The sequence below is a fragment of the Filicampus tigris genome, chromosome 2, assembly GCF_054856515.1.
Source record: "Filicampus tigris isolate MCC_2025a chromosome 2, RoL_Ftig_1.0, whole genome shotgun sequence".
In the NCBI taxonomy this organism is placed as follows: domain Eukaryota; kingdom Metazoa; phylum Chordata; class Actinopteri; order Syngnathiformes; family Syngnathidae; genus Filicampus; species Filicampus tigris.
Genome location: NC_141218.1, coordinates 19602459 through 19629201, shown reverse-complemented (window position 1 = coordinate 19629201; position 26743 = coordinate 19602459). Strand labels below are relative to the sequence as shown.

The following is a 26743-nucleotide window of genomic DNA, read 5'->3' as shown; positions in this document are numbered from 1 at the left end:
TTGTGCTCACATACAACCCTCTTGACGACGTACATACTGTACGATATAATTACAAGGCTCCTTCATGGTGTTGCGGTTACTTATTACATCCTCAAATCTAACACTTTTTTACAGCACGGCTGTCAAACTCCTTTCCATCAAGGGCCTTTTCTGAGTTTCAGGAGCTCAACAGTAACTGTGCAACCACACAATTGTAAAAACAAGAGTACACTGTGCTCCCTGCGTTTCAATGGAGAAATGGAACTGCAATGTCAAAAAGTGTTCGGTATATCATATGAGCAATCCTCTTTCTAAAATGACCTTCCCTTCCTAGGGCAGTGAAGCAACTGGGATTTAAACTTAAGTCAGAATGTGACGGTTCATCGCGGGATGGGAGTCAACTTTACCTTTAATCACGCACAGGATTGGGACAGTACAGGATAAAAAGTTCACAGGAGCAGACGGGAGCGGGATTATCCAGTGGCGAAAAAAAAAAAAAAACTTTGACAGAGGTACAGCCTTTTTTAAAGAAGCTGACCTCCAAAATGGCAGCGGTAGAAGAGTGGGAGTCATTCTGAAGGGGAGGAGGATGGGAGTGGAAGTCGTTTTCACCTGACCTCCAAAATGGGAGCGATAGAGGAGTGGGAGTCATTCTGAAGGGGAGGAGGATGGAAGTGGAAGTCATTTTCACCTGGAGCGGGACTGGACAGGATTCTATTTCTATTTTTTTTAATGTGTTCTGAGACTGGGACAAGATTTTTTTCGATAGGAATGGAATGGGACGGGAGTGAAAATCCATGTCACCCTGTAATACAAAATATGAGCACAAGTAATTATAATTAAGATCTTTGCGATACCAAGTAAAGTGGTACCTCAAATTAGAAACTTAATTGGTTAATTTGTAACCTGGGACATTCATAATTCGAGGTAATGTTTGCCATTGAAATGAATGAAAATGCAATAAATCAAACCAAACTAAGGCTAGGTTCACACCGTACTTATTTTCCGGACTATAAGTCGCGGACTATATGTCGCGGACTATATGTCGCGTTTATGATGTTTTGCCTCCCTCTGCAGGCGCTTTAGCGCTAAAGCGCCTGCAGAGGGAGACAAAACTTCATAAATACAAGTCAGCACTAACAAGCCATGACAATTATTTCTATATCATTTCACATGTTATTGTAACCCACGTAAAGAAACATAAGATACATCTTAAAAGCTATTAAAATGCATGAATAATTTAAACGGTTAAGGTCTAAAGTCTAGTCTGTTTTGTTAAATAAGTAATTAAAATGGTATGATAAAAAGACAATTTGACTGTAAAGGCCTTGCTAGTCGTGGAAGCCAGCTTATCCATACAGCTAAACATTCACAAACAAACGCCACAGACTCTAGGTGTGCAGCGAAGTTGCCTGTTTATATTGTGAAACTGCACAAGAAACAGAAAATACTATCGATCTATGCATTACATACACATGTATTTTCATAGACATGAACAAGATGAGCCTATGCTAACGATTAGCGATCACGATTAGCGATAGCTATTAGTATGTTCAGTCAACAACCTACAATCATCCACAATTCAGCTCATATATAAATGTCATTACACACAATTGTCTAAGTTAGTTTCAGACGATGGTTGAACAAGAATAAACCACAAACAGGCAGACATACTAAGGATTAGCGATCGCGATTAGCATTAGCGATAGCGATCAGTATGTTCAGTCAACAACACAGTACAATCATCCACAATTCAGCTCCTATATATACGTTACATGCTCATTACACACAATTGTCTAAGTTACTTGCAGACGATGTTTGAAAAAGAATGAACCACAAACAGGCAGGCAATTCTGGCTGGGGTATTGCATCATGCAGCCACACACACATAAGAAGCCGAGCACAGAGGAGACGAAGACATAATTACGAAGGAATACATAAATACTTTTGGAGACTTGGTCGGGGATAAATAAAAGGCTTATTTAATCAATCTACAACCGTTTTGGTGAGTTTAAAGTTATCTTACAGTAACTTTCTTGTATGCTACATGTGTGAATGTTAGCTAAATGTTACCATCGTAGCTCAGTGGAAATGAGCGCACAATTTCCTCCCAAAATGCGACTTATATATGTTTTTTCCCTTTTTATTATGCATTTTATGGCTGGTGCAACTTGTACTCCGGAACGACTTATAGTCCGGAAAATACGGTATTCATTACTGACACCTTGAGCCCTTTGTCGTCCAGAGTCAAGCAGCATGTTGTGGAATGGGCGACGGGGCTCGCCTAACAGATGACTCTGCAACCTGAGTTGAGGTAATCATCCATTTTGCAGAGCATGATTTGCAGTCGGTTTTAGTGTTTTCCCTGAAAAGGACAGCCCCCCTACGGCTACCATGGCTACTACTTCAGGCTATTAAATGGCTAAGAGTGCTGCATTGAGAGCATTTTACAGACATACAGTATCAGCGCCAATACTAATACTGGTATCAGAGTATCCATAATTAAATTTCCTTGGATGTAACTGTGAAAGCCATGCTTCGGGATATATCACTTAATTGGAGCTAATTTATTAGAGCAGGACAATTCAAGTAAGACATCTTGGCAGAGAATGGACGAGCATATTTTTCCTTGATTTGTCATTGTATCCCATACAAACATTTGACAGGTATTATAATACCCCAGGTAGACATTATATCATCTACCCATTTCCAAGTCTTAAAGGTCACATTCTCCAGACACCCTCACAGAATTCCGACTTTTCAATCTTAGGTAGGATGTGAAATCCATCCAGAATTACCAGGAGGAATCCAGGACACATTCCTACTGATACATCCCGACCGACTCGTTTAAATGTTAAAGAGCTGCCACTAGCTCGCAGGATGTCCCCAGATGAACTCAGACTCTGGAGCGACCCTCAATCATGAGCTCTGAGAGAACAACGATGAGAAAACGGGAATGACTTACAACAAAAGGTCTGGAGATCCAATTGAGCCCCCGGACGCTGCGGTATGCATTTAAAGAATGCATCTACTCAACTCAAACAATTCAACCACGAACTGTATATCAAGACTGTAACAGTTTATTATCGTCAATATACTATTTATGCTGATTTGTGTTGGGTGTTTGCAAATCCGCACGGGTTCTGATTTGCAAATGGGACTCATTGATATTCAAGGAGAAAGAAATGCTGCGGTCCCACCTTGAAATAAATGCTTGTAATAAGGAAAGGGGGTTCTGTGCAGTTTGCCAAGGTGACCCCAGATCACCAGCTTTAACACTTTGTGATATTTGTGGACCAGCCTGGTACCATCTTACATGTTAGAGTTTAGAGTTTAGTTGGAGCTGCTTGTGGCAAGGAAGAAATCATTTTTGTTATAATTTGGTGAGGGGCTGTATAACTTTCAAGATAAACCAAAAGGATCAGGAATGAGAAAGACAAACATCAAGAACTGATGCAAACTGGGTGGAAAAAAAAAAAAGTGGTGTGGTTTCCCGGAGCACAAAATTACACACACAACAGAGTGGAGGAAACACAAGACAAATTCTACCACCAACTGTTGTAACAGATGGCGTCGCCACAGAATGGAAGATACAGCACAGGTAACCCATTTACTCCTCGCACGACACCACACTAATTCACCCAAGAGGATATTTGTGCCTTGTTCGGTGCTGCTGTTTTGGTTAACAACATAGTTCAAATGGGTTAAGCAAGTCTTTAATCACTTGTTCGAAAAGTATATGCCTTTTCACTTTTGAAATGTATTCTACGTTAATTATGTAATCTTTGGCTTCAGTGCGAGGATAGGAGAATGGCCATTGTTCCCCTGGCTCTCTCTAATATAGAATTTCCACTGTACAACAAAAAACGACTTGAATTGGAAAGTCGTTTTTTATTTTAACCTAACCGGATCGTTCCACCTGAAAATGTATCGTTCTCGAATCGTATTGTACCCCTTGTAGCGAATCGATTTTTACTGGAGAGATGCACATCCCTACTTGCAAAACACACCATGCAATATTTTGGACCACACTATTGGGGCAATAAAGAACAACAAATGAACCATTCCTCATTTGTCGTATAAAAAACATCCGCGCTGTCTTAAGAGCAGAATTGAGAGCAGAAACTTGGCTTTCTTGACGAAAATCAACCCTATCATCTGTTTCTTCAGATGTCGGCTTCTTTGTTGGCTCGCCGGGAGATTAAGTGCTTTACGTGACATATTGTGAGATGTGAGGCGAGGCGGGAAGAGAAGAGCAGGGCGGGAGGAAAAAAAGAGAAACTGGGGCCCCCAAAAAAGGCTATAATCAGGGTGATAAATAAAACCACATAGAGGTCAAAAATAGACTCCGGCTTGAGGCACAAGCAGATTTTATGAGTGTTTCAAGTGGTCCAACCATAATCATTGCTGTAAACAGGTGAATCTAGACTTTAATAAATCACCTTTTCCCACCACACTACAGTAGAACTCCCGAGAGCAGTTTCCCATTACGCCACTCTGTGAGTTTATTTAGCTAAACTTTCAAATGTGACACTATCAAGAGCTTTTATCTCATAGAAGATGACAATAAGAAGCCCCCCAAACTTTTCTTCTGAAAACGGAGCCAAGGTGCGAACCAGTGACAGCGCCGCCATTGTGACTCGCAGTAATTGGGGAGGCGGAAGGGAGATAAATAACGCTTCACACTTGTACTCTGAATAAACAAATGTGACCTGAAAATATCACAAGCTTGCTTTTGTGTGTGACTATGAACCCTCATTATGGGCTGACTTGAAGCTAAAAGAAAAACAGCACACGTTTTATCTCTTAGAATAACTGTTCAAGTCAAAACTGAACCTTTTCTTTTTTTCCCGGGCATTTGATGACTAAATATTCACTCACATCAACACGAAATGTTTTCTACTGGGGCTCAACAAAACTGCATTTGCAAAAACTAAAAAAAAAAAAAAAAAAGTATCTCGAGATATTTCTTCTTCGCAAGCAGTTTTTGTAGAAGAGCATTTCACTTGCTTGAAGCATGTTTTCCCTTAAAAAAAAAAAAGAAAGTATTATAAATTGTTGTTGACATTTAATTTCTGGTTATTAGTACATTTATCTTAAAAGTAAAAAGTAAAGAAAAAGTTAAAAGTAAAAAGTGTGATCAAAAGGTCAAAAGTGTGATGATAACCGTAGTACCAAAAATGGAAGATAGTGCAACATAAGCAAGGGCCTGCATGCTCAGTATAACATCAGCAACACAATTAATTAAATATAGTATCAATTTAAAATATTTACACAAATTAATTTCACGTAGATGATTCTAATGTAAGTAGCATAGGGGACTCACAAGTAATGGATAATGACTAGAATGAATGTAACCACAGAGTAGCTTGACAAACAATTTCCTGTCTGTCACGTGTCATTAAAGGACAAGTCATTTGACTTTATTTTAGTTTGACTTGGAATTATTTATATGGCAGGTAAGAATGTCAAAATGAGCAACTAACACATTACTAAGGTGTGTTTTTAACGATTATTTAATTATGTATGCTGATGTGCAAGACGCTTCACTTCTTACGTTTTAAGAAGTGGAAGCTCCATCTACTGACTGTATAGAGACAGTACTATTAGCAATATAAGAAAAAAAAAAGTGATACTAAAAATATGCAAACATTTTGTTTTAAAATATGCCCACTGTGTAAACAGACTGGAACTTTTAAGGGCTAAAAATAGATTTTTTATAATAATGAAAAGAGCTGATTAAAAAACCTTCATTAAAATCTTTATGAAGTAAAACACGAAAAAAAAATTCTTACAATTGTAGACAATGACTTTGTGATTATACAATGACTGGCTGTGGTAAAATCAAATTAAGCCTTATCCGATACTATGACCCTGATACCACTTTACAAGCCTGACATATACGATATTTTGTGACACTCCCGGTTCAGGTTTACTGCAAAACTAACAAAAATAAAGAGAATCACATATTGTATATCGCTGGCAACACGTTTGGTCAATTTGATAATTTTTCCAAAATCTATCCAATTGGCCAGTCCACATGTGTGGGTGTTATTTTTACCATTTTTTAACACAGTTCTGCAGGTGCAGTGTAGTGGTGCAGTAAGGTTATAACGTGACTTACTGGGGTTGGCGGGGAAGAGGGTGCAGCTCTTGCAGTGGATGATCTCCTTGATGACGGGCATGTCGTGCGACAGGGCCGTGGGCATCATTCCCAGGCCGGGCATCAAGGGGTTAATGGGGGTGATCCCGGCCATCATCCCAAGGCTGGGGTCGAAGTCTGGGAGGAAGGCAGACACCGTGATCAGCTCTTGCAGCAATTTCTCACCCGGTGACACATCATCACATATTGATCATATTTTTCCCCACAGTTTAAAAAATTCATTGTGAATTGATTGTGTGGTTATTCCCATTCATGACTAAATAATGCTGCAAACAATCTACATTATTAAAACGATAGCTCAGTGAGTGCCTTCTGTGACACCTTTCACTGTCGTTGCTGCTGTTGGGAGTTCGGTTTCCTCCGGCACAAACTTCAACCACGATAATTAACGTGACAAGCCGTTTATTCAAGGTCTCGCTGACTGTGTCAGTACAAACGGAGCAGGATCATTTTTCAACAGGCAATATTTTTTTTATATAGCTCATTAGATTCTGCAGGTATATTCGATAATATGACCAGTGAGTGCAGAAAACATCACCTGCTATTTTGGTACTCCTTCAAAGAAGCTTTGTTGTAACATCATCTACTTCCAGTAATCATCTGTATTTTTATTCTATGTTTCATATTAATGTACATTTTGGAATAATTATATATTTTATTTATCATGAACTAGTATAATTGACTTTCTTGTGACTATTTGTAGAAAAAAAAATGGAAATAAAATTTATTATTTTCATTCTTCCAAGTTTTATATCCAATCCTTAAAAAATACGATTTTTCTTCTATTTTTTTTATGTTGTGTTATGTGATCATTTAATTAACTCAATTAAAAATATTTGATGACATTACACACCATCTGTGTAAAAAACTGCCCAAAGACTGCTGGGATAGGCTCCAGCACGCCCGCGACCCTTGTGAGGAGAAGCGGTATGGATAATGGATGTTTAGATTAGTGGAGGCGCATAGAACATATTATTTTAAAGACAATTATTTGTAAATAATTCTTCAATATATTTGAAAAAAAGCATCATATTTTTGTTTATTAAACATTCAAATAGATTAAAGATATTTGAGAAAATAACATCACATGCACATAATGTATTTTAGTTGAAAAGAATATTTAAAAGCCATCACATTTCCATTAAAAAGTCTCATAATTTTATTCATAACATCTCAGGCATGCCATATTTTTCATGGCATGGGATAAGCAGCATTGCGACAGATATATTTAAGGACTCAACGATAACATTTTGACTATTTGTACCATAACAATGGCAAATATATCGCTTCCATTTCCAAGCAGACTCATTTGGATGTGCAGTAAATCTCATGCAAGCCACGTTACATCTACAGCACTAAATGGAAATAGATCCTATAATTCCTTATAAATGAAGGGAGTGGTAGAATAGAGGCATTAGCACATTAAAGGTGCAGACTTGGAATACATCCCTGGAGCCAGCGAGGATGTAATAAATACTCAAGTTATAAAACAAGCTGCAATAATGAGTGGAGAGAAATAGAGTAGTGCGCAAATTGTATCAGGCAACGGCACTCTGCCAATAAATCCCTTTGAATTGAATTGAAGGAGACCCAAGTAACATGAAGGGAATACAGCAAAAATATATTTATATCCATATTACTGAACACAAAGCAAGAACAGTGCAACGGGGGCAATGCGTCGCACCACCTTGAGGACGGTGCGCCACGTCTGTGCATAACATTTGCTGGTGTCAATCAAGACCAGCGCGGCACGGTGCATTGCGATGTAGCGGGTAATAAAGTTGATTTCCTCCCAACGAGGTCCCTCATTTCCATTTGTGTGGTACAGCTCCGGGATACGGTTCAGCACCAGCATACTATATTACTATTGTTATTCCCTCCTTACTTATTACAACGTACTGTATGCCAAAATGTGTACATCACACATTTATAAAGGAGAGCAGGTTGTAATTTACTGAACGTTAAGTATTAATCATGTTGAATTGTTCAGTTTTTATGCTAAAGCAATACATTGCTATTCCATTGCTGAAACTGTGAATGCTGAGTGACGATGTCACTGAGCTGAAATGCTTGGAATGTTACAAATGAGTACATCGCAGCATATCATAACAACACCCAGATGCCCCCATTCTTTAAAGCCACACAAACTCAAAGTCACAGATACTAGTCTTTTCTGATGTTGATCATGTTTCAGACCAAACCAGCAGATGTGGGCATTTTACTAAAGTTTGCCGGTCCGTCGAACGCCACCCGTCTATTTTTCAAGCCAGATCAAAATGTAATCGTCTATTGGTCAGTCCGTCTAATATTTTAACTGCGCTTCCATTATCGCTTCAGTCTACATATGAAGGTGAAAGGCTTCACTTTGCTGGCGCTAAACTGGTCTTTTGGACGTCCGCACAAGTTGACCTATCAAATCACATTTATCCCTGTGAGTCTTTGGCTTCGGGAAATGAATAAAAATACATCCTTCATATGTGGACGGTCATAGTGTCTGGAGTCGTTTCTGCAATTTCCATAGCAGCTATGTTTATGTGGCATGTTTTTTTCTGAGATAATTGGGCAGAAAACGAGCAGTATTAACAGGAGCCCGCGTCTATGTTGTTCCTCTTCCGGTTCACGATGTGATGTCACGTGGCCTTGAGGTTTAAAAACAGCACTTGTGCGGCACGCAATTAGGACCCATTAGCTGACCAAAAACACGCCTGATGAAAAATACACGAATCAAGCAGCAAACTTACCTGAATCAAACAAAACAATAATCATCAACGTCAGGTTATTAACGATTACACAGATAGGCGAAAATCCACTTCTGCCTATGCTTAGTCCATCTTTTTTTTTTTTTTTTTTTTTAAATTTGATTTACTTTAATTTTTTATCGCCTGCAAAACATGCGTCGAAAATGGACCGGTCTATGACGGTCTGCACTGTCAATGTGCTGTTTTTGAATAAAGGCCTATTCAATATCGTTCCAAAATACACACCACTAAACTGAAATGAAGCAAACTGGTTGTTGGCGGGCTTTCTTCAACAGTACGCTGTCAATGATGCATCTTCTTAATCCATAAGTGCCCCACAAAAGAGAAGCTTGTTATCTTTGCGTTGGTGGAAAGAGCATAGAGCATAGTGACATTCACAGAGGTCTTCCTATGGAACCGCAAGAATCAGAAGAAAGAAGATGCCTTGGTCCACCCACAACAAAACATACATGTGTATGATCATCCTTTTTACTTGTCTTATCTTTGTGCTTCAGACTGTGCATTCTCTTGTCCCCTGCCAACAACATCTTGCTCACGCACGATCAACCGCGTTTCATCAAGAGCTCGATGATGCGCATCTTTTGACCACTCGTTCCTCGACTGACTGGACGTTTGTTCATCATAATTACATTTGGAGCGGCCCATCAATCACACGTGAAATACGAAGAGATTCGTGCGAGGCTCGTGGCCAGAAATGTTCCTCGCACCTCCCACTGGTTTCTTCTCGCCCATCCCTGACGTAAACGCTCCTCGGAACAGGTGGTGGTCGGGGACGACATGGGCGCTTTTGGTATAATATTCTTTAATGAGGCGAGATGGCCCTGCCACCTGGACCACCAGTAGGGTTCGTAATATGCTTCTCTCAATCTCTGACACCATCATTGGATTTCTATATGAACACGCCAGCCTTCATTTTTCTCTCCTTCTGCTCGCAACCAGCAGCAGAGACGCTCAGAGAAAGTTATTCCATCTCGTTGATCTTCTCTAAAAGGAAACTACTTGACCTTTTTCTTACCTTTTTGATTTCATAGCTTTCACCCCCCAAGCTAAAGAATAAAAAAGTTTCCATCGAGTGCTGAGTTTAGTTGGGTTTCACAGTTCGCTCTGGGAAAGTGTAAATCCTGATCTGGCTTACTATATGATTCCAAAGTTATAGAATCGCATGGTAATGCACTGTGTTTTTGTACCATAAGAATCAAACCTTTTGGGACTTCTGCTCAGTTAGCATCTCACATACCACAGAGCATCTCACATAACTCCACATGTGCATCTTTATTTTTCTTTTTTATCTTACTGATTTATGCACAAAGTTGTACTCTGTCAGGGCACTTTGTGAACATGTGGTTTTAAATGTGCTATATAAATCAAATTATTATTATGAAACTGTTTTTTACATTTCCGTTCCTCAAGATGATCACGGCCCAATTGCTACTCTTTTCAACTGTATATTATAAATGAAGTCCTGAGTGGCAGACAATTTCCTAAAATGCAACCAGGACTACACTATTGTTTCAGTTATTGGTCTTGGTACTCAGAGAGCGAGAGAGAGCGAGAGTGAGAGTGAGAGTGAGAGTGAGAGTGAGAGTGAGAGTGAGAGTGAGAGTGAGAGTGAGAGTGAGAGTGAGAGTGAGAGTGAGAGTGAGAGTGAGAGTGAGAGAGAGAGAGAGAGAGAGAGAGAGAGAGAGAGAGAGAGAGAGAGAGCGAGATAGAAACATCTCAAAATTACAACAACTTTCTTTTACTAAACCATACAAAGTTAAAAACTTGGGCATTATCTTTTGATGTTGCTCTAAATTCTATTCCATATGTTAATGACAGTGCAAATTTTATTTCACAACCTAAAAAACAATTGTCAGAATCCATCTGATTCTCTACTTAGAAAACACGGGCTTCTAATGCACGCTTTTATCTCCAGCAGTATTGATTACACTCTTCTTTTTGGTCTTCCTAAAAAAAAAAAAACTACTAGTAACTTACAATTACTGCAGGATTAAGCAGCACATTTGCTGACGAGGACCAGAAGGAGAGCGCATTCCAATGTTTGGAGAGGCTTTGCATTAGCACTTTGTGTTTCAGGATCGATTTTAAGGTTCTTTTTATTAATTCATAACCCTTCATGGTCTCAGTCCTTCTTACCTAGCAGATCGTCTTTGAACATATTGACCCCTACTGCTCCTGAGGTCGTTTAGATACCGGCCTCTTAGAAATACAGCGACTCAGATCCAAGACTCATGGGGTGGCGTCGTTCCAGGTCTGCGGACCTCGTATGCGGAACAGCCTACCAGTCGGGGACGCAGAGACGTTGATATTTTTTAAAAGGAGTGATTTGTTTGTGTCTTACAGCACATTGTGTATATTTGTAGAATATTTAGTACATTACTAAACAGAAAGAAATCAAAGAATTGAATTTTTCTAAACTAAATCAAAAATGCAGTTCAACAGTCACTACGTTGACATGGACACATTTATTCGAATTAAATGCCTGATCGGAATAAAAATGTACACACCCAATTCGGAATATTCTGACCCGATCAAGACCATTTCGATCAATATTTTATTCAGAACGAGGGAGGTAGTTTAGGTCGATGGTTAATCCGATCGGGGCGCATGAAAACACTTATTCCGACATTTTGGAACAAACCGTGTTTGCCGCGCATGTCTGTGACGTCAGTACACGCGTTAGTAGAAGCAGGGCGAGTGTTATATTGTTTGTTGTTTGATTCTATAAAGTTTCTCATCCAAGCCGGGGTACCCGAAATATTACCCAAAGAGCTAACCTTTTTGACAAGGGGAAATGTCGACTGCTTGCACCAACAATGGGAGGCGGAGGGGACATGTCACTTTGCCTGCACTGATCCTTTAAAAAGAAAAAGAACAGCTATGATGCATGATGCACTGATGGAAACTTTTAGTGGTTTTGAAAAGACTTTTTAAAACCACGGCATAACTTGAGAATTGATTGAAGCGTTGGTCACCAGTCAATGAAAACCCACGCTATGAAAACCATAAGTGTAAATCAAACAGAAGCGAGGTAGGATGCAACCAAAAGCATAAACACTTCTCCGTGCCTTCTTCATTATGTGTCGGCCAGGCATCTTCAACAATTAATTTGACATTGTTTTAATTTTAGTTCATAACGGCTGACCTGTCCATACATTTTTTTACATGCATCCAGTTTCTTTTCCATATGGTGTCTTGATAGAATGAGTATTTATTCTTCCTTTATCTATCCATCCATCAATGTATTCCTTCATTAGAGTGACAGATGAGCTGGAGTCAATTTTCCAGCTGACTTTGAGCAAGACATAGGGTATACCCTGGATTGGTCGCCAGGTACATTTAGACAAATGACCACTCAAAGGCATGCACATTCACACCGATGAACAATTTAGAGTCATCAATGAATTCCAGATTAGATCCAGACCCCTAGAACTGTAAGGCCCGCAAAGTCCCCAGAAGGTTTACATCAGACCTAAAATAATACAGGTTCCATGATCATGACAGTTTGAGCCTAGGCAGAAATGAATTCACTTAATGACTTGGTCAAGTACCACCCTCTTCCAGCTGGTGCTCGTAGCAAAGGGGAGCCAAAAACCTGTTATAGTACTTTGGAGTCCTCATCATTTTTGACAATAGGCGCACAAATAAATTGCCTGAAGGACATAAGTGGATTGAAGTGTATTGCTTGATGGAAATAACCTAAAAACATCCTCCACGAAAGGGAAGAATCCCATTTTAGCATCTCTACACCCAACCCTCCATTTCTCTTTTCCAGCATACACACACCTAATATGCAAAGTCTTTTCCTCTCCACTCTGTCCGCCTCCACACTCTGCCTAAACCTCTTGGCACCTTCCCAATGCTGCTCCCAGGCAGTCAGCAGAAAGGCACACCGCAGTCCATCCAAGGATGGGAAATGCGCTTACGGCAAAGCAATGACCTCCCAGATAATGTGTGATGTTAATCTAGGTGAGCGACAAAAAAAACCCCACATTGTACTCCACATTCATTTTCAGGAATGGCAGTCAGCTGATGCGTTATGAGGTTTGACATATATTTCGCTACAGTGTGAGTGAGAGTATTTTTTCGTATGTGTGTGTTCGCACGGCGGGGAGGGGATGTGGACGAGTAGGATGCAGCAGACAAAGGAGCAGTTGTTTATTCAAGGAACAATCGTTTATCCCCGGAGCCTGCTTATCTCGTCTCCGCAGTGCATTTGAGCATAAGTATATGCATCTAAATGAAGCCTGATAAACTTGCAAATATATTTGTGTAAAAATAAGAATACTTCTGCCACGGGGAAAGGAAGTTTGTGTGTGTAGTATGATTTTATTAAACACTCACATCTTGGAAAATATCAAATTCTTGATTCTGTGAAAGTGGACACCTCATATTGATATGTATCGCATATCACCCAAGATGGTTTAGACATTTAAATATTTAAATTCCAGGTTGTATTGTGGCAGTGATTTGCGGGAATCCACAGGGGTCTAATCTGGGACTCCTTTAGCTCAATCTTTACATGCTGCCCTGCCCCTTGGCTAGTCAATATCAACAACTATGCAGACTATTCTTGACAGCAGATAAATATCTTTAAACTCTCCTGTCACTGCTTCCAACAGAGCACTGTGGGGATGTAAAACAATTTTCTTTCTAAACACAGACAAAGGCTGAAGTCATTGTATTTGCTCACCTGCAAAACAAACAAACAAACAAAAAACCCCATAAGCAACCATGAATGTTTTACTTTAAATCTGTAAAAGTTTGCTAGAACTCTAATCATAACAATGGGCTCAGACCTAAACTTAAACTCTAAACACCCACACAGAATGAAGAATATCAGCAGCCTTTTGCAGACTCAATAACATTGTTAGAGTCATAGGTTTAAAGTCTAAATCTTACAGACTGACTTGGAGAGACCTATCCAGCAGGTTAGACTACTCTAACAGCCATCTCACGGGACTCTCCAAAAGAACTGGAAGACAGCTGAAGTACACCCAGAACCCTAAATAGAATCAGGAAGTCCGACCACATCAGTCCTGTGCTCCGGTCTCTACACTGGCTTTCTGTCGTTCGGAGAATACACTTCATAACAACTTTGAGTGTGTATAAGACTCTCCCATGGCCTGGGACCAAAGTACATCTCTGACATGTTGGTTCCATATGAATCCTCCCGGACCTATGACAACCTCAGGGACAGGTCTTCTCCTGGTGCCCAGAGTCAGAACTAAACAGGGTGACTCTGCATATCAGTTCCAGGCATATAATAGCCAGGAACAGTCTTCCTGATGATGTGAGACGGGAGCGCATAACCGCGTTTCTACACTAGAGCCGGAACGCTGTTGAGTCTTTCTACCTTTAAAACTGGGAGAGTGGATAGGTCTCTTTCTTTTTTAATCCAATTCTCGGTCTCTTAGCCAATTTAATGCATCAGAATATACACGTGACGGTGTCGTGAGACGGCGGAGGATGTCCCGGAATTTTTTCGAGCCGTAAGATAATGGCGGACGCTGTCAATCACGGGAGGTCTGAAATAAGTAATGGCAGTGATAGAGACAACGCGCTTGTGGACTTTGAACCAGTAGAACCAGTCGAACGTGATATATGGTTAAGATATATGTTTGTAGATAATGGCGATATTGACGTCTTTGTAACAGAATAGAGGATTACCACTCAATTTAAAAAAAATGAAAAAATAGTGCTTCTCTTGCACTGACACGTTATCTTTACATCTTGAATTGAAACAGTAAATAATGATAAACTCGGGCCTGTATGAATTCCACATATATAAGGTCTCAAATTCTTTTGGAATTATGTTTCTTTCTGCTACTGGGGCTGAGATATCAATTATTTTGTAGGTGTTGAATTTCTGGGTGAACCTCAGGTTTAAGAGGGTGATTCTATAGTCGCCCTTAGGTTTTGGGGAGCTGTTGAGCCAAGCGCTTTAGGCCTTAATGGGTTAACGATGTTTTAGTCCAGGCTGAAAAAGTATCTTGTTCATCTGTGCATAATACAACTGAAAGTGTTCTGACTGCACTAATCTCTTTTGTTTTACTTTAATAGACTGTAAGTTATGTTTTATTGATAATGTTTTAGTTGTAATTGTGTGTTTAACGTCTTTGTTTTTTTCATTTTTTTTTGTAAAGCACTCTGAATTGTCCTGTGTATGAATTGTGCTTCATTCAACTCAACTCAACTCAACTCAACTCAAGTGTATTTATGAAGCACTTTAAAACAACCACGGCTGCATACAAAGTGCTGTAAATGGAGTAAAAATTCATACAACAACAAAGACAGTTAAAACATCAAATTAACTAATTCAATAGCAGACATTTACATCCCCTCTTTTACCCTAAAGTTTGAAAAAAAAAATGCAAAAACTGTAAATAAATTCCTGGGATTGAATGGCTGGACTCTGAAAATACATAAATATGTCTTTGGGATTGTTAATAGCAAAAACGGTAAAAAGCACAAAACACCAAAAACAAAACCAAGTCTCATGCTGAGCCAAAGAGTAAAAATGTGCTTTACGACAAGTTTTAAAGAAGGGCAGAGAGGGGGCTAGTATAACACTTTGCGGGAGGTCATTCCAAAGAGAGGGAGCGGCAACGGAAAAGGCTCAATCCCCTCTGGGCTAGAGGTGGGCGATATATATCGTCATCGATATCATCGTCAATCTTGCTTTCACGATGTGTAATTTTACATTATCGAGTATTAATACTGCCTCGATACTGCATCATAACGAGTCAGTCGACGGCCACAATGTATGAGGAAATGCTGAAACTCTCATTTGGCAAAACAGGTTGCATTGACGGCAGAGGAGTAGAAAGTGATAATCATTCGACGAATCAGAGGGCAGGACCCGGTTACGTGACTCTGTCCGCAATGCAGCCGCTCTGTTTCAAGTATTGGCAGTGGTGTCCAGCGGGAAATAATAGCAAGGCGCAAGTCAATGTCGTCGGTAGTCTGTAAATGATTTGATCTAGACAAAACTGACGTCGGTGGGAATAACATTGCCAAAACGTTCACCGTGCAGAGCAATTCTGTTGCACCACGAGCCATATGCATTACGAGGAAAACTTGGCGACCGCAAGTAAGCTAAACAAAAGCTTAAACACACACACTCAGAAAACAGTCGCCGAGTTGAACCAACAAATATAAACGCACGCATGCACAGTCGCACACACACGTCCAGTACTTTAGCGAGCAAGTCAAACGTGACAGCCTTGGATGTTTGGTTAACATTCAGTTTACACGCTTGTAGTCCGCATCATTCATAACTAGCCTGTATTCCCAAGGCATATTGCACAAATTACAACGGTTTATTAGTATGACGCCAGGATACACCCAAACATGAATAAAGTCACAAGTCGACATATCACAGCGATGAATGATTGGGAAAATGCACTTTTCTGTAAAATGCAGCTTTGTTATTCAACTTTATTCTAAATACGGTGGCCAATGTATGAGAATGGGTGTTGTCATGACGACGTCTTTTTTTTATCTCGCTGGGTGACACCCCTGTCACACAAATCACATATCAAATCCATTTATTTCCCATTCTGATTGCTCTAGTAGTTGGCAGTGGTACATCAGTACTTACGGCAGCTCAAAATGTCATATCAGTATGGAATAACAGCAGAGACATTTAAATTCCATAAATATTCCCCAAAATCAATGTAAGTATATACATAATTTTTGTTCATTATTGTTAAATATTGTCCTAGAATATCATTATGTTTTGCAGAAGCTATATTTAGAACTTCAAAAGAGATGTTCACAAACGCTGTCTATCCACAACTGGTCTGTGAAGCAAATGCAGATTTAAAATATTTTTTGTAGAATATCGTCAAATTCTCGTTATTGAGTTTTTTGAAAAAATATCGAGATTTTTTTTTTTTTTTGCCCATATCGCCCACCCCTACTCTGGGCCCTCGTTTAGTACTCGGGACCTCAAGTAGCGTCTGGTCCGCTGACCTAAGACACCGGACAGGTGAACATGGATGGAGGAGATCAGAGAGGAAAAATGGGTGAGACCATTTCAAGATTTGAAAACACAAAACAGAATCTTAAAAATAACTTTTACAGGGAGCCAATGAAGGGACGCCAGAGTTGACGTCACAATTAAGTACTGTATGCCTTGGCTTACCTTGTCTATTTGATACAGTAGCAAACAAAAGGACCTTTGCAGAGAACTGGCCTACCTAGCAGTAAAATAAATAGATCTGTTCCTCTGATGAAGAAAGAGTGTCATAAACCTTGAAGAGTATCATAAAACACTTTGATCAATAGAGAAAAGCTACATGCACCAATATGACCTTTAGATACTCCAGCCTCAGTATTTGAGACAAAAATAAATCGGGTTCTTGCTTTGAAGTACAACAACTTCAATACATCATAATCCAAGAAATATTGACATCTGAGCCATAACCTCACCATTGTAAATGGTGATTGACATTTTTTTTCAGGGTGCAAACGTTTGGCTGGTCAGTTTTGCTTTTTTCTCACTGTTATGCAAATTGTTCTGCGAGAATCTGAATCAGCTAAAACGCTTGCCTTGGCCAAAACAATGAGTCCGTATTCAGAATTTACTTTTTGGCCATAGTCGGAAGTCAAATTTAATCTGAGAGGAGACTGAGGACAACAAGAAAATGGAGTTTCATGGCATAGTGTAGAATGTAGGGAATAATACTGGAGTCCACAGCTAATGCTATCAGTAAGTACTGTATAGTCCGGCGTGTCACCTTGTAGTGGAAAAGCAGCAATAGCTTGTGAAAGAGGGCCATGAGCTACTGGTTGTGGTCCTACACTTAACTACTCATGTTGCGACTTTTCGGTACCTACTTGGCTATACTTGCGATTGGTGCTTTTAAAGTAAATTATATCCCAAACATCCGGAATCTCTGGTGCTCATGCACAGGGGGACAAAATGAAGGCTCATCAACAGGAATGGCTTTCCAGAACTCCAATTGCGTTAAAGGGATGTGGTTGGTTGTCCATGGTATGCTTTGAAGCTGATTCAGTTGCTGGAAGCAAGTTGCCTACGCAATCTCTAAGTGACCCCTGGGTACAAGCATGCAGAACTGTAGAACACAATCTACAGTATAGATGGCCATCTGGTTCTACTTGAAGTCTGGATGTGCTTCAGTGAACACAGGGTGAAGGACGGGTGAATAATGAGGACTGCTCCTGGAAGAGGATATCTTCTCTATGTCAGATGTCGTAGATGTTGGAATCAGATGTTGGCTCTCGCTGATCCTATTACCAGTTATGCATACAAACAGTTGGGAAGCTTGACTTTCCCATGGACCTTTCATGCATGTAGCTTTCTTCTCAATCGGTGAACCGTTTGTGTCATTGATATGGAAATTGTATTATTCACTTCATTACAATATTCATTGCATTATAATTGTATTCTATTTTTAGCATTGAATTTCAATTAACAATGTTTACAAGGTCACATATTAGTAACAGTCCTGCGTTCCAGCCTTAAGAATAGCAAGGCCACATTCCCAGGTTCCTGGTTGCTATGCCAACACATACATTTGAGTGTGATTGCTTTGACTACATGAGCATGAGTGTGAGTTTGGCCACAAAAAGTTCTGACGGAAAACTTCAAGCATATAGCCTTAACAGGTCTTTGGTAGAGTCTTGTCAGCGACAAAGTCAAATTGCAAAGCAGTTAATAAGGAATACTAACAAAAAATACAGGGTATTAAATATCTAAAATCATCTACAACAACCTTGACAGTTTTGAAAAGATCGCGTAAATGCAGAAACTCGCTATATTAGGAGCTCCTCTACTTTGTTTGTAGCTTCTCAACATGCAATAAACCACCACTTGTATTCAACCTGCGCACCGTCTGTCAAATAAAAGCCATTTTCTCAAACGGATTCTGACAAGAAAAGAAAAAGTTATCTAAAGCCAGAAGATTGCAGCAGCAACGACTATGACGACAAGGCATACATCAATACAATTCCCCAACCATTCCATTTCGCTGGGCACAATATAACACAAACACGCCACACATTTTCCATTTTGACCTCGACCGTTATATTATTGTGTACTTTTTATACAAGGCTTCTGCTGCGTCCTTTGTTAGTGGATTGTCAGCTTCTATTTAGACCTCGTCACCCCGCTCTCCTTTTCCATCTTGAAAAGTTTTCCTCATTATGTGTGCTGACACTCGGCTGTACAATATGAGTATTAAAAAGCATCGGCTTTTAGAACAGAACTGGGAGCGACATCACACATCTGTCTGATGAAAATACTACCTCCACGTTGTGAAGATTTTGACGTTTGAGCGAAACGTTGGAGTATTTCCATTCACCACCATAACTGCTTTAGCCATCTACTGTACCTGCGCTTTAAGCACATGTCCTCCATTCACTGCATATTGGAGGAGAAGGAAAATTGTGGTGACAATGTTTCCACGCTGTGTTTGGAACAAGCACAGTGGTACCTTGACTTATCATCTTATCATTATAATTACTCTAGTGCCGTGATCAAGCTTGTAATTATATATTATTATGTTTGTATATCAAATCAAATTTCTCCATTGAAATGACGTAAAATGCCATTAATCTGTTCCTGCCCCGCCCAAAACAACGTTTTGTGTTTTTGATGAATCCGCCAAGATATGTCATTGTCGTCATGTCACAATATTAACAGCAGCAAATCTGTTTAACAGCCCAAGCTGTTTTCCATTTGTGCAGTTCCAGTACTCTCTGGTGGTTAGTTGATTTGTGCCATTTAATTTGATGTGAATGCTGTTATTATGTAAAAAAAAACAGAATATTGTGAATTTGTTTTTTTTTTCTTTTTTTTTTACAATATTGTGAGCTTGTATATAGTATCGTGAGCTTTTTATATATTGCCAACCGCCCCACAATATCGTGACAATTATCATATCGTGAGCTTCATATCGTGATATTATCGTATCATGACATTTGGATATTGTGACATCCCTAATAAATACAAATGTATAAAACCATAATAAAACATAGTAAGGACAATGTAAAGAAAAAAGTGTAATTACTGTACATACACACATACGTGTGGTCGATGTGTGTCATTAAGGCCTTAAGGCCGAGGTACACCACTCCGATGTCGGAGGTCGTGAAGTGTTGTGGCGTCTGATTGCGCCGTCTGATTGTGCCGTCTGATTGTGTAGTGACCACCGTCGTAGCGTCGAAACCCGTCAGGAAGAGTCTGGTATGCGTTTCAGCATGTTGAATCGGCGTCGTGAGTCGTGACATTTGGTCACTCTGATTGGCTGTTAGCTAGCAAATCAGCGCTCCGGAGCACGAACAAGAACGTACAAGAGCGAGGGTTGACAATTTTAAGTATTTCACGATACTGTGTCAAGAACATGTGGGCTTACTTCGCGTGGGAGTTCACTGTGAGCGAAGAATATAGCTGAATGCATTGTTTACATTTTATAATCCGCCCCCGGCCAATAGCTTTCCGGTTGATTTTTTCTGACCATTAGAAATAGTGACTACCGCCGCCTATGGTATGGAGGGATATTACATCTGATGCACGCGCAGAAAGTACTTTAATGGTCAGCGTCGCTGTCTGCCGTTGCGGTGTATTTTTCCCGCATGATGGGCCGACAGCCGGCCCAACGCCACAGGGGCTAAGCGTCGGTCACAGTGGGCCAACGTCGGATTGCTCTATCCAGGCCTTTAGCCACACGATGGTAGTATAATATAGACATACTAAGAGTTTCACAACTGACTTAGTAAGCTGCATTAATATTATTCATTTTTCAAAAAGGATAAGGAAAACATGCCTGTGAGCATTGTTATATTGTCTGTGTAAACGTGCAGCTCCACCATTATTCAAATACTCATAGCTTAAACGGTTATAACGTCATGACATTGATGCAACTTGTTAGCCTAAGATTGGCCAAACAATGGCTGCGATCAAAATGTCCAAGAAAAAGTCAATTTACAATTATGATGCTGAATATTGAAAAAAAAAAAAAGTGCAATGACATTTATTATGGTTATGTTTTTATGAAATACACACTTCTTTCTTCACAGATTCCGCCTCTTGCCTGCCTCACACATAATTGCTCCACTCGCAATGCTGCATTTGGTGTGATTGTTGTGTCAAATGGGAGGAATAACAATGCAGCAATTGGTTTGTGTATTTTGATCTCTTGAGGATCCTTACCCTGTACAAGAGAAGCCCCGTTTGGTTAAAAGAAAACAAAGCAAAACAGCATCACTCTTAGCACTGGTAATCAATAACAAAACTGCAAAACGACTTCACTTTTACACCGCCGTCATAATCCTGACATGGAATAACAACATTTACTGAGCTGTCCCTCATCCATTGCTGCCGCTGGCCGGACTCCAGTCTCCTCCTCTATCCAAACACTTCACTCATGAAAACATGTGCTCCAAACCTCCTCACAGACACAAATGCTGGCAGCCCCTTCCGCAGGAATAAAACTGTCATCATTGCCTAGTTTGTAAATGCTGAAGTGTGTTGGAGGCTTTGCCCTAGGTGGTCTGTTTATTCAGCTGTCTGACTGGACACATGCGCTTGGCCGCAGGCACCGTTAAAGAAGAAGAAGAAGAAAATTAAAATCGCAGCTCCCAGTGGGTGAAACTGGAGGCAAATGTGGAATGAAAGCAGTTGGGCGTCCTGTAATGAATGAGAACAGCAACTTAAATGGTGTATACAGGAAAACACTATACACACAAGACACACTTTAAGGAGAGAAAATGGAAAAGAACAGTGAATTGTCTCACAGGTGTTTAGAGGTGAAAAGAAAAGATGATGTTCAGTCATGGAGAATCGATAGGTAATCCACCTGGATTAGTTCAAAGTCACAACGGTGGTTTGGGACTGCGCGTGTGTGTGCATGCGTGCGTGCGTGTGCGTGTGAGAGATGCGGTTGAGAAAATGTCTACTGGCAATGTAGGCGCACAGAAGTGTGCAGACAGCAAGTACTGTAACCAATGCTATTAGACATAACTTTAAGTAGTAGTATTAATCTCTACTCAATTATATTTTCATTCTTTGGATCAATACCAGAAATGACAACACTGGTGGTAAATTATTGCCTGTGAGTAATAAACCCCAAATGCGAATGCACAATTATTGATTACAAGTTGTGATTTGTGAGTGGATTTGCCTTTATCGAAGATATTTAGAGGCACATTTTGACAACAGTGTTTGGACTATGGAATCTTAGTTCTAAATTAATTTTCTAACTCATTAATCTTCCAATTAATGTTTAATTGGAAGAAAGAATGCAAAAATAACTTTGAATGAGCCACATTCTTCACCAAGTATAAAGACAGCATTAGTTGATGCTGCTCTGGTACATTTTCATCTGCATCACATTTGAATGGTTGAAATACGTCTCATTTTATCTTCTGAATGGCACAAAGGGTTACAGGTTACAGCCCCACCTGTTGTTTCCCTTTAAGTTCCCTTTAAACATCGACGCTTGAATGGATATGTTTTTGAGACCAGCAGTAGGGAAAATATTGATTCGTTTTAGAATGTGTACAGAATGTTCAGCAGGTGAGAACATCCATCAGCGCTCCTGTTTCATCTGCCAATTTGTGTCTTCTCGACTTGATGCACGACAGTGTGAATTCATGCCGAGCCCAGTATAGGACTGCTAATTTTGCCTGATTAGCACTCCTGTCTAGATTGTGTGGGTGTGAAGATAATGTGCTCGTACTCAAGCATAATTAGCCCTTTCTGACTTGTGACGTGTGTTGGCGTCACCAACAAGTTGGATTTAAAGAGACACCATTAAACCCATTCTTCAAAAGCCATCCATCCTGTTCACGGTCACGGGAAAGCTGTAGCCTGTCCCAGGAGACTTTTGATTTAAAATAATAATTCATATTTACTCAACTGCAAATAGGGGGAGATGTGTATTAGGAGGGAGGCCTTGATTTGTATCCATCCCTCCCACCAACCAACCACCCAATCAAGCGCTTGTCCTCATTTGGGTTCCAGTTGAGCTGGGGCCTATTCGAGCATTTTGTGGTAGGAAGATGGACTACCACGAGAAACCAAGCAGCAAAGAGAACAAGCAACAATAGCGATATTAAGAGGTGGATGAGGTCGGGAAAATCCCCACTGAAACCTCTGGCACAGAATGCACAGAATCACAGATGACTTAGTGTAAATACAGAAATTGATGTCAAGTGAAACTGAAGTTTAAAACAAATACAAATGACGCTGAAATGACCATAGATGTGAAAACTAGTGTGAATAGTTGTCTATATGCGCCCTACAATTGACTGGCAACCAGACCAGAATGTACCCCACCGCTCGGCCAAAGGCAGCTAGGATAGGCTCCAGCTCACCCGTGATCCTAAGCTATGTTTACATTATGTTTCCGGCGGCCGCCGCAATAAAGTGTCAGGCCAGTGTGGGCAAGACCGGCTGGACATGAGACGGCAAATTCCAAATGCTGTGATTGCCGTGGATGCTAGGCAATCGTTTTAAATAGGGATGTAACGATTTACTCAAGCCCCGATTCGATTCGATTTTCAGTTCCCGATTCGATTTTTTTTTTTTTTTTTTTATCGCTACCATGCTTGTCTCTGTGTGCTAGTGTGGTGCTGCGGCCATTCACAAATGCAATATGCGATGATGTTTGGCGCAAGCGTATCGAGTATGGCTGCCACAAACTATTATTTTGCTAGTCGACTAATCACCAATGTTGGAAAATTTCAGCAGATCACTCACTTGGGATGTAAACTCAATTATTAGTTCACAAACAACCATTTTCCAATGCGTGTTCGTTTAATCTTTCAAGAAATCATCCAATGTAAATCAAGACTCACACAAGTTGATTGAATTTGCTCATCCATTTCTTTCAATCTCTGGAATACAGGAATCAGACAAGGTCAGATCTGGGCTTCTTTTCTTACGACGGCCGCAAAGTTGGAGGAAATGCTGAAAAATCAGTGTGCATTGACGGCAGAGAAGGAGGAAGTGATAATCATTTGCCGAATCAGCGGGCAGGGCCCGGTCACGTGACTCTGTCCGCACTGAAGCGGAGCTGTTTCCTCCTCATTTCATGGGGGAGTGTCTAGCGGGGATCTATAGCGAGGCGCGAGTCCAGGTTGTCCGTAGTCTGTAAATGCTTTGGAGTTGACAAGACTGACGTCGGTGGGAATAACATTGTTAGATGTGATAAAACGGTCACCGTGAAGAGCAATTCTGTTGCACCATAAGCCATATCGATTACGAGGAAAGCACGCTAAACAAAAGGTTAAACACACACACCCTGAAAACTCAGAGTTGAACCAACAAATATAAACGCATGCACCCACTTACGTACACACACACTCAGTACTTAAGGGAGCAAGTCAAACGTGACATCCTGGTTGATCGGTTAACATTCAATTTACTTTCATAACTTGCCTGTACCCCAAGGCATGTTGCACAAACTACAGCGTCTTATTAGTGTGACACCAGCATACACCCAAACATGAATAAAGTCACAAGTCTACATATCACAGCGATGAATGAGTGGCAAAATGCAGTTTTCTGTAAATTGCAGTTTTGTTATTCAACTTTATTCTGAAGACGTTGGCCAATGTATGAGAAATGGGTGTTGTCATGACGACGTCTTTTTTCTCTCTCGCTGGGTGACACTTCGTCACACATCAAATACATTTTTTTCCTCATTCTGATTGCTGTAGTTAACACCTTTTTCTCATTCTGATTCCTCTAGTAGTTGGCAGTGGTACACCAGTACTTACAAAATGTCACATCATTATGGAATAACAGCATAGACATTTAAATGATATAAATATTCCCAAAAATCAATGTAAGTCTATGCATAATTTTTGTTTTTTTATTGTTAAATATTGTCGTAGAATATCATTATGTTTTGGGCACCAATCCTTTTTTAATGTAGAGGAGAGTGAAACCAAATGAGTAAAATTAGGGAAAGGCACTGTGCTAAATAAAAAACACTTTAAGCGTTTTTTTATTTAGCCTTAATCCAAAACGTTTTGTTTTGCTTCTCTAATACGCATAATTGAATTTACACATTCAAAATGTGGTATACACCTGGAATGGAAAAAAAATTGCAATCTTCAGCAATCTAAATTAGTATATTCTAATGAGTCAATGTTACGTCTTTTATAATGCAGTAACCATTTAAAGGTTTGTGGAAAATAGGTCATGTTGTGTTAACTTGGAGTGATGAGATTTCCGATTCCAAAACGCAACACTCAGTGCATAGTCACAGCGACCATGAGGCAGCACGATCCTATTGCTGATCGATGTTTGCTCACTAATGCCTCCGTAACCCGTAGATGACGCTACCATATGTTAGCGTACCACAACAGCTAACTAAAGCTAGCTTTCAGAAACAACAGTCCCAATGTGAGAAATGAAATCGGGCATCGATTGCTAACGTTAGCGCTAACTTGGGAGCCATGACGCTACTACCCACAATGCTTCAGTTTACATCACCGATGACCCGGATTGCCATTACTGCGCATGTGCGATGCAGAGAAGCACGGCGGCCATTGGATGCTAGGCTTTTTCAAGAGAAAAACACAATAGCAAATAATTAGATATATAAATAAACAACGCGCCCACTATTAAAGTTAAACGTCTACGATTTTGATCGTTGAAGTTGACGTGAAAGATGCATTTTGTCAAGGTGCTGTGTCTTTTTGTTGCTTTCTTTGAAATGTCAAGCAGAAAAGTAGACACAGTTGTTCCCAAAATTTATGAAGCACTTGTTTCAATTTGCTTGGAAGTTTGAACACTGCATAAGATAAAAATTCATATGTACAGTATTCCCCTGATATCAGTGTACGTTAGCAGTTTTTACATGTCACAGAGTCCTGGCGTGTAATAATTTATGGGTCCTGTGAGATATGGTGCGTTGGGTTCGACTGAGGTCTGGTTCGGCTTGTGTGGGAGGGAGTTTATGTTCCACAGTGGCCCTGTTTGTCCAAAACGCAGAGCGGCATGGGACTTTGGACACATTTTTTTTTCTCAATATTCTCCATTTGTAAGTTTTGCTACAAAAAAATGATAACAATAACAAAAAAAAATGAATAAAAACATTTTGGGCAAACAGAGCTGCTGTGGCCACTAAGAACTAAAATAAAATAAACATAATAGCATAATTTTGACAAGGGACATGAGAAACAGTGTAGGAAATTTACTATGACCATCTGAGGACTTCATACAAACTGAAATGACCCCAGATAGGGAAACACAGCAGTGCTCAGTGTCAAAGTTGTTTGTTTTAGCGACCATATTTGGCTGTAAACAAAACAGGTGTTGCTCATTACACTGCTAATTCCTCCACTCCATTCAAGTGTGCAGGCTCACGCCCCGTCCTGTAGCACGCTGCTGCAGAGGCGAGGCTTAATGATGTACTTTAGAGTCACCGCTAATGTCATTAGCAACATAAGCTTGGACCGCGATTAAACGTTTTTTATTTTTCCTTTACACATACACAAAAACACAGCAAGGCCTTGAAGTTGAGACAAGAACATCTGCAGAAGGAAGTTGACATGGAGGCTCACATTAAATGTGACCTTCAATCCCGCTGCTCTTCATTTATTTTGGTAAGTTTTTGTCCCCATGTTAGGTTTGGGCGATTTAGCCTTAAATGAAGAAAAATAACACTGCCACATATAATAACATGAAACATTTTAAAAGACTGTTAAGAAATAAAGTGGTTTCATAAAGTCTTACCAAGTTGAAAGACATGCACAAATTGCAATAGTATGTTGATGTGTGCCTTGAAGGGGTGTGGCCTAACAGTCAGGTAGGCTGGTTCGTCTGTGGGTGTCTGCTTCTTGCTTATGTTTTCAATTT

At 40.1% G+C, this 26743-nt stretch overlaps 1 protein-coding gene across 6 annotated transcripts in view; it reads right to left on the bottom strand.

Moving 5' to 3' along the window:
- enox2 (ecto-NOX disulfide-thiol exchanger 2) overlaps nt 1-26743 on the bottom strand; it is a 191512-nt gene that overhangs the window by 42962 nt on the left and 121807 nt on the right. For all 6 annotated transcript variants that reach the window (XM_086017831.1, XM_086017830.1, XM_086017833.1 and 3 more), the window contains one exon: nt 6104-6259. In XM_086017831.1, coding sequence (XP_085873957.1) covers nt 6104-6259 — 156 coding nt within the window. The remainder of the gene's footprint in view (nt 1-6103; nt 6260-26743) is intronic.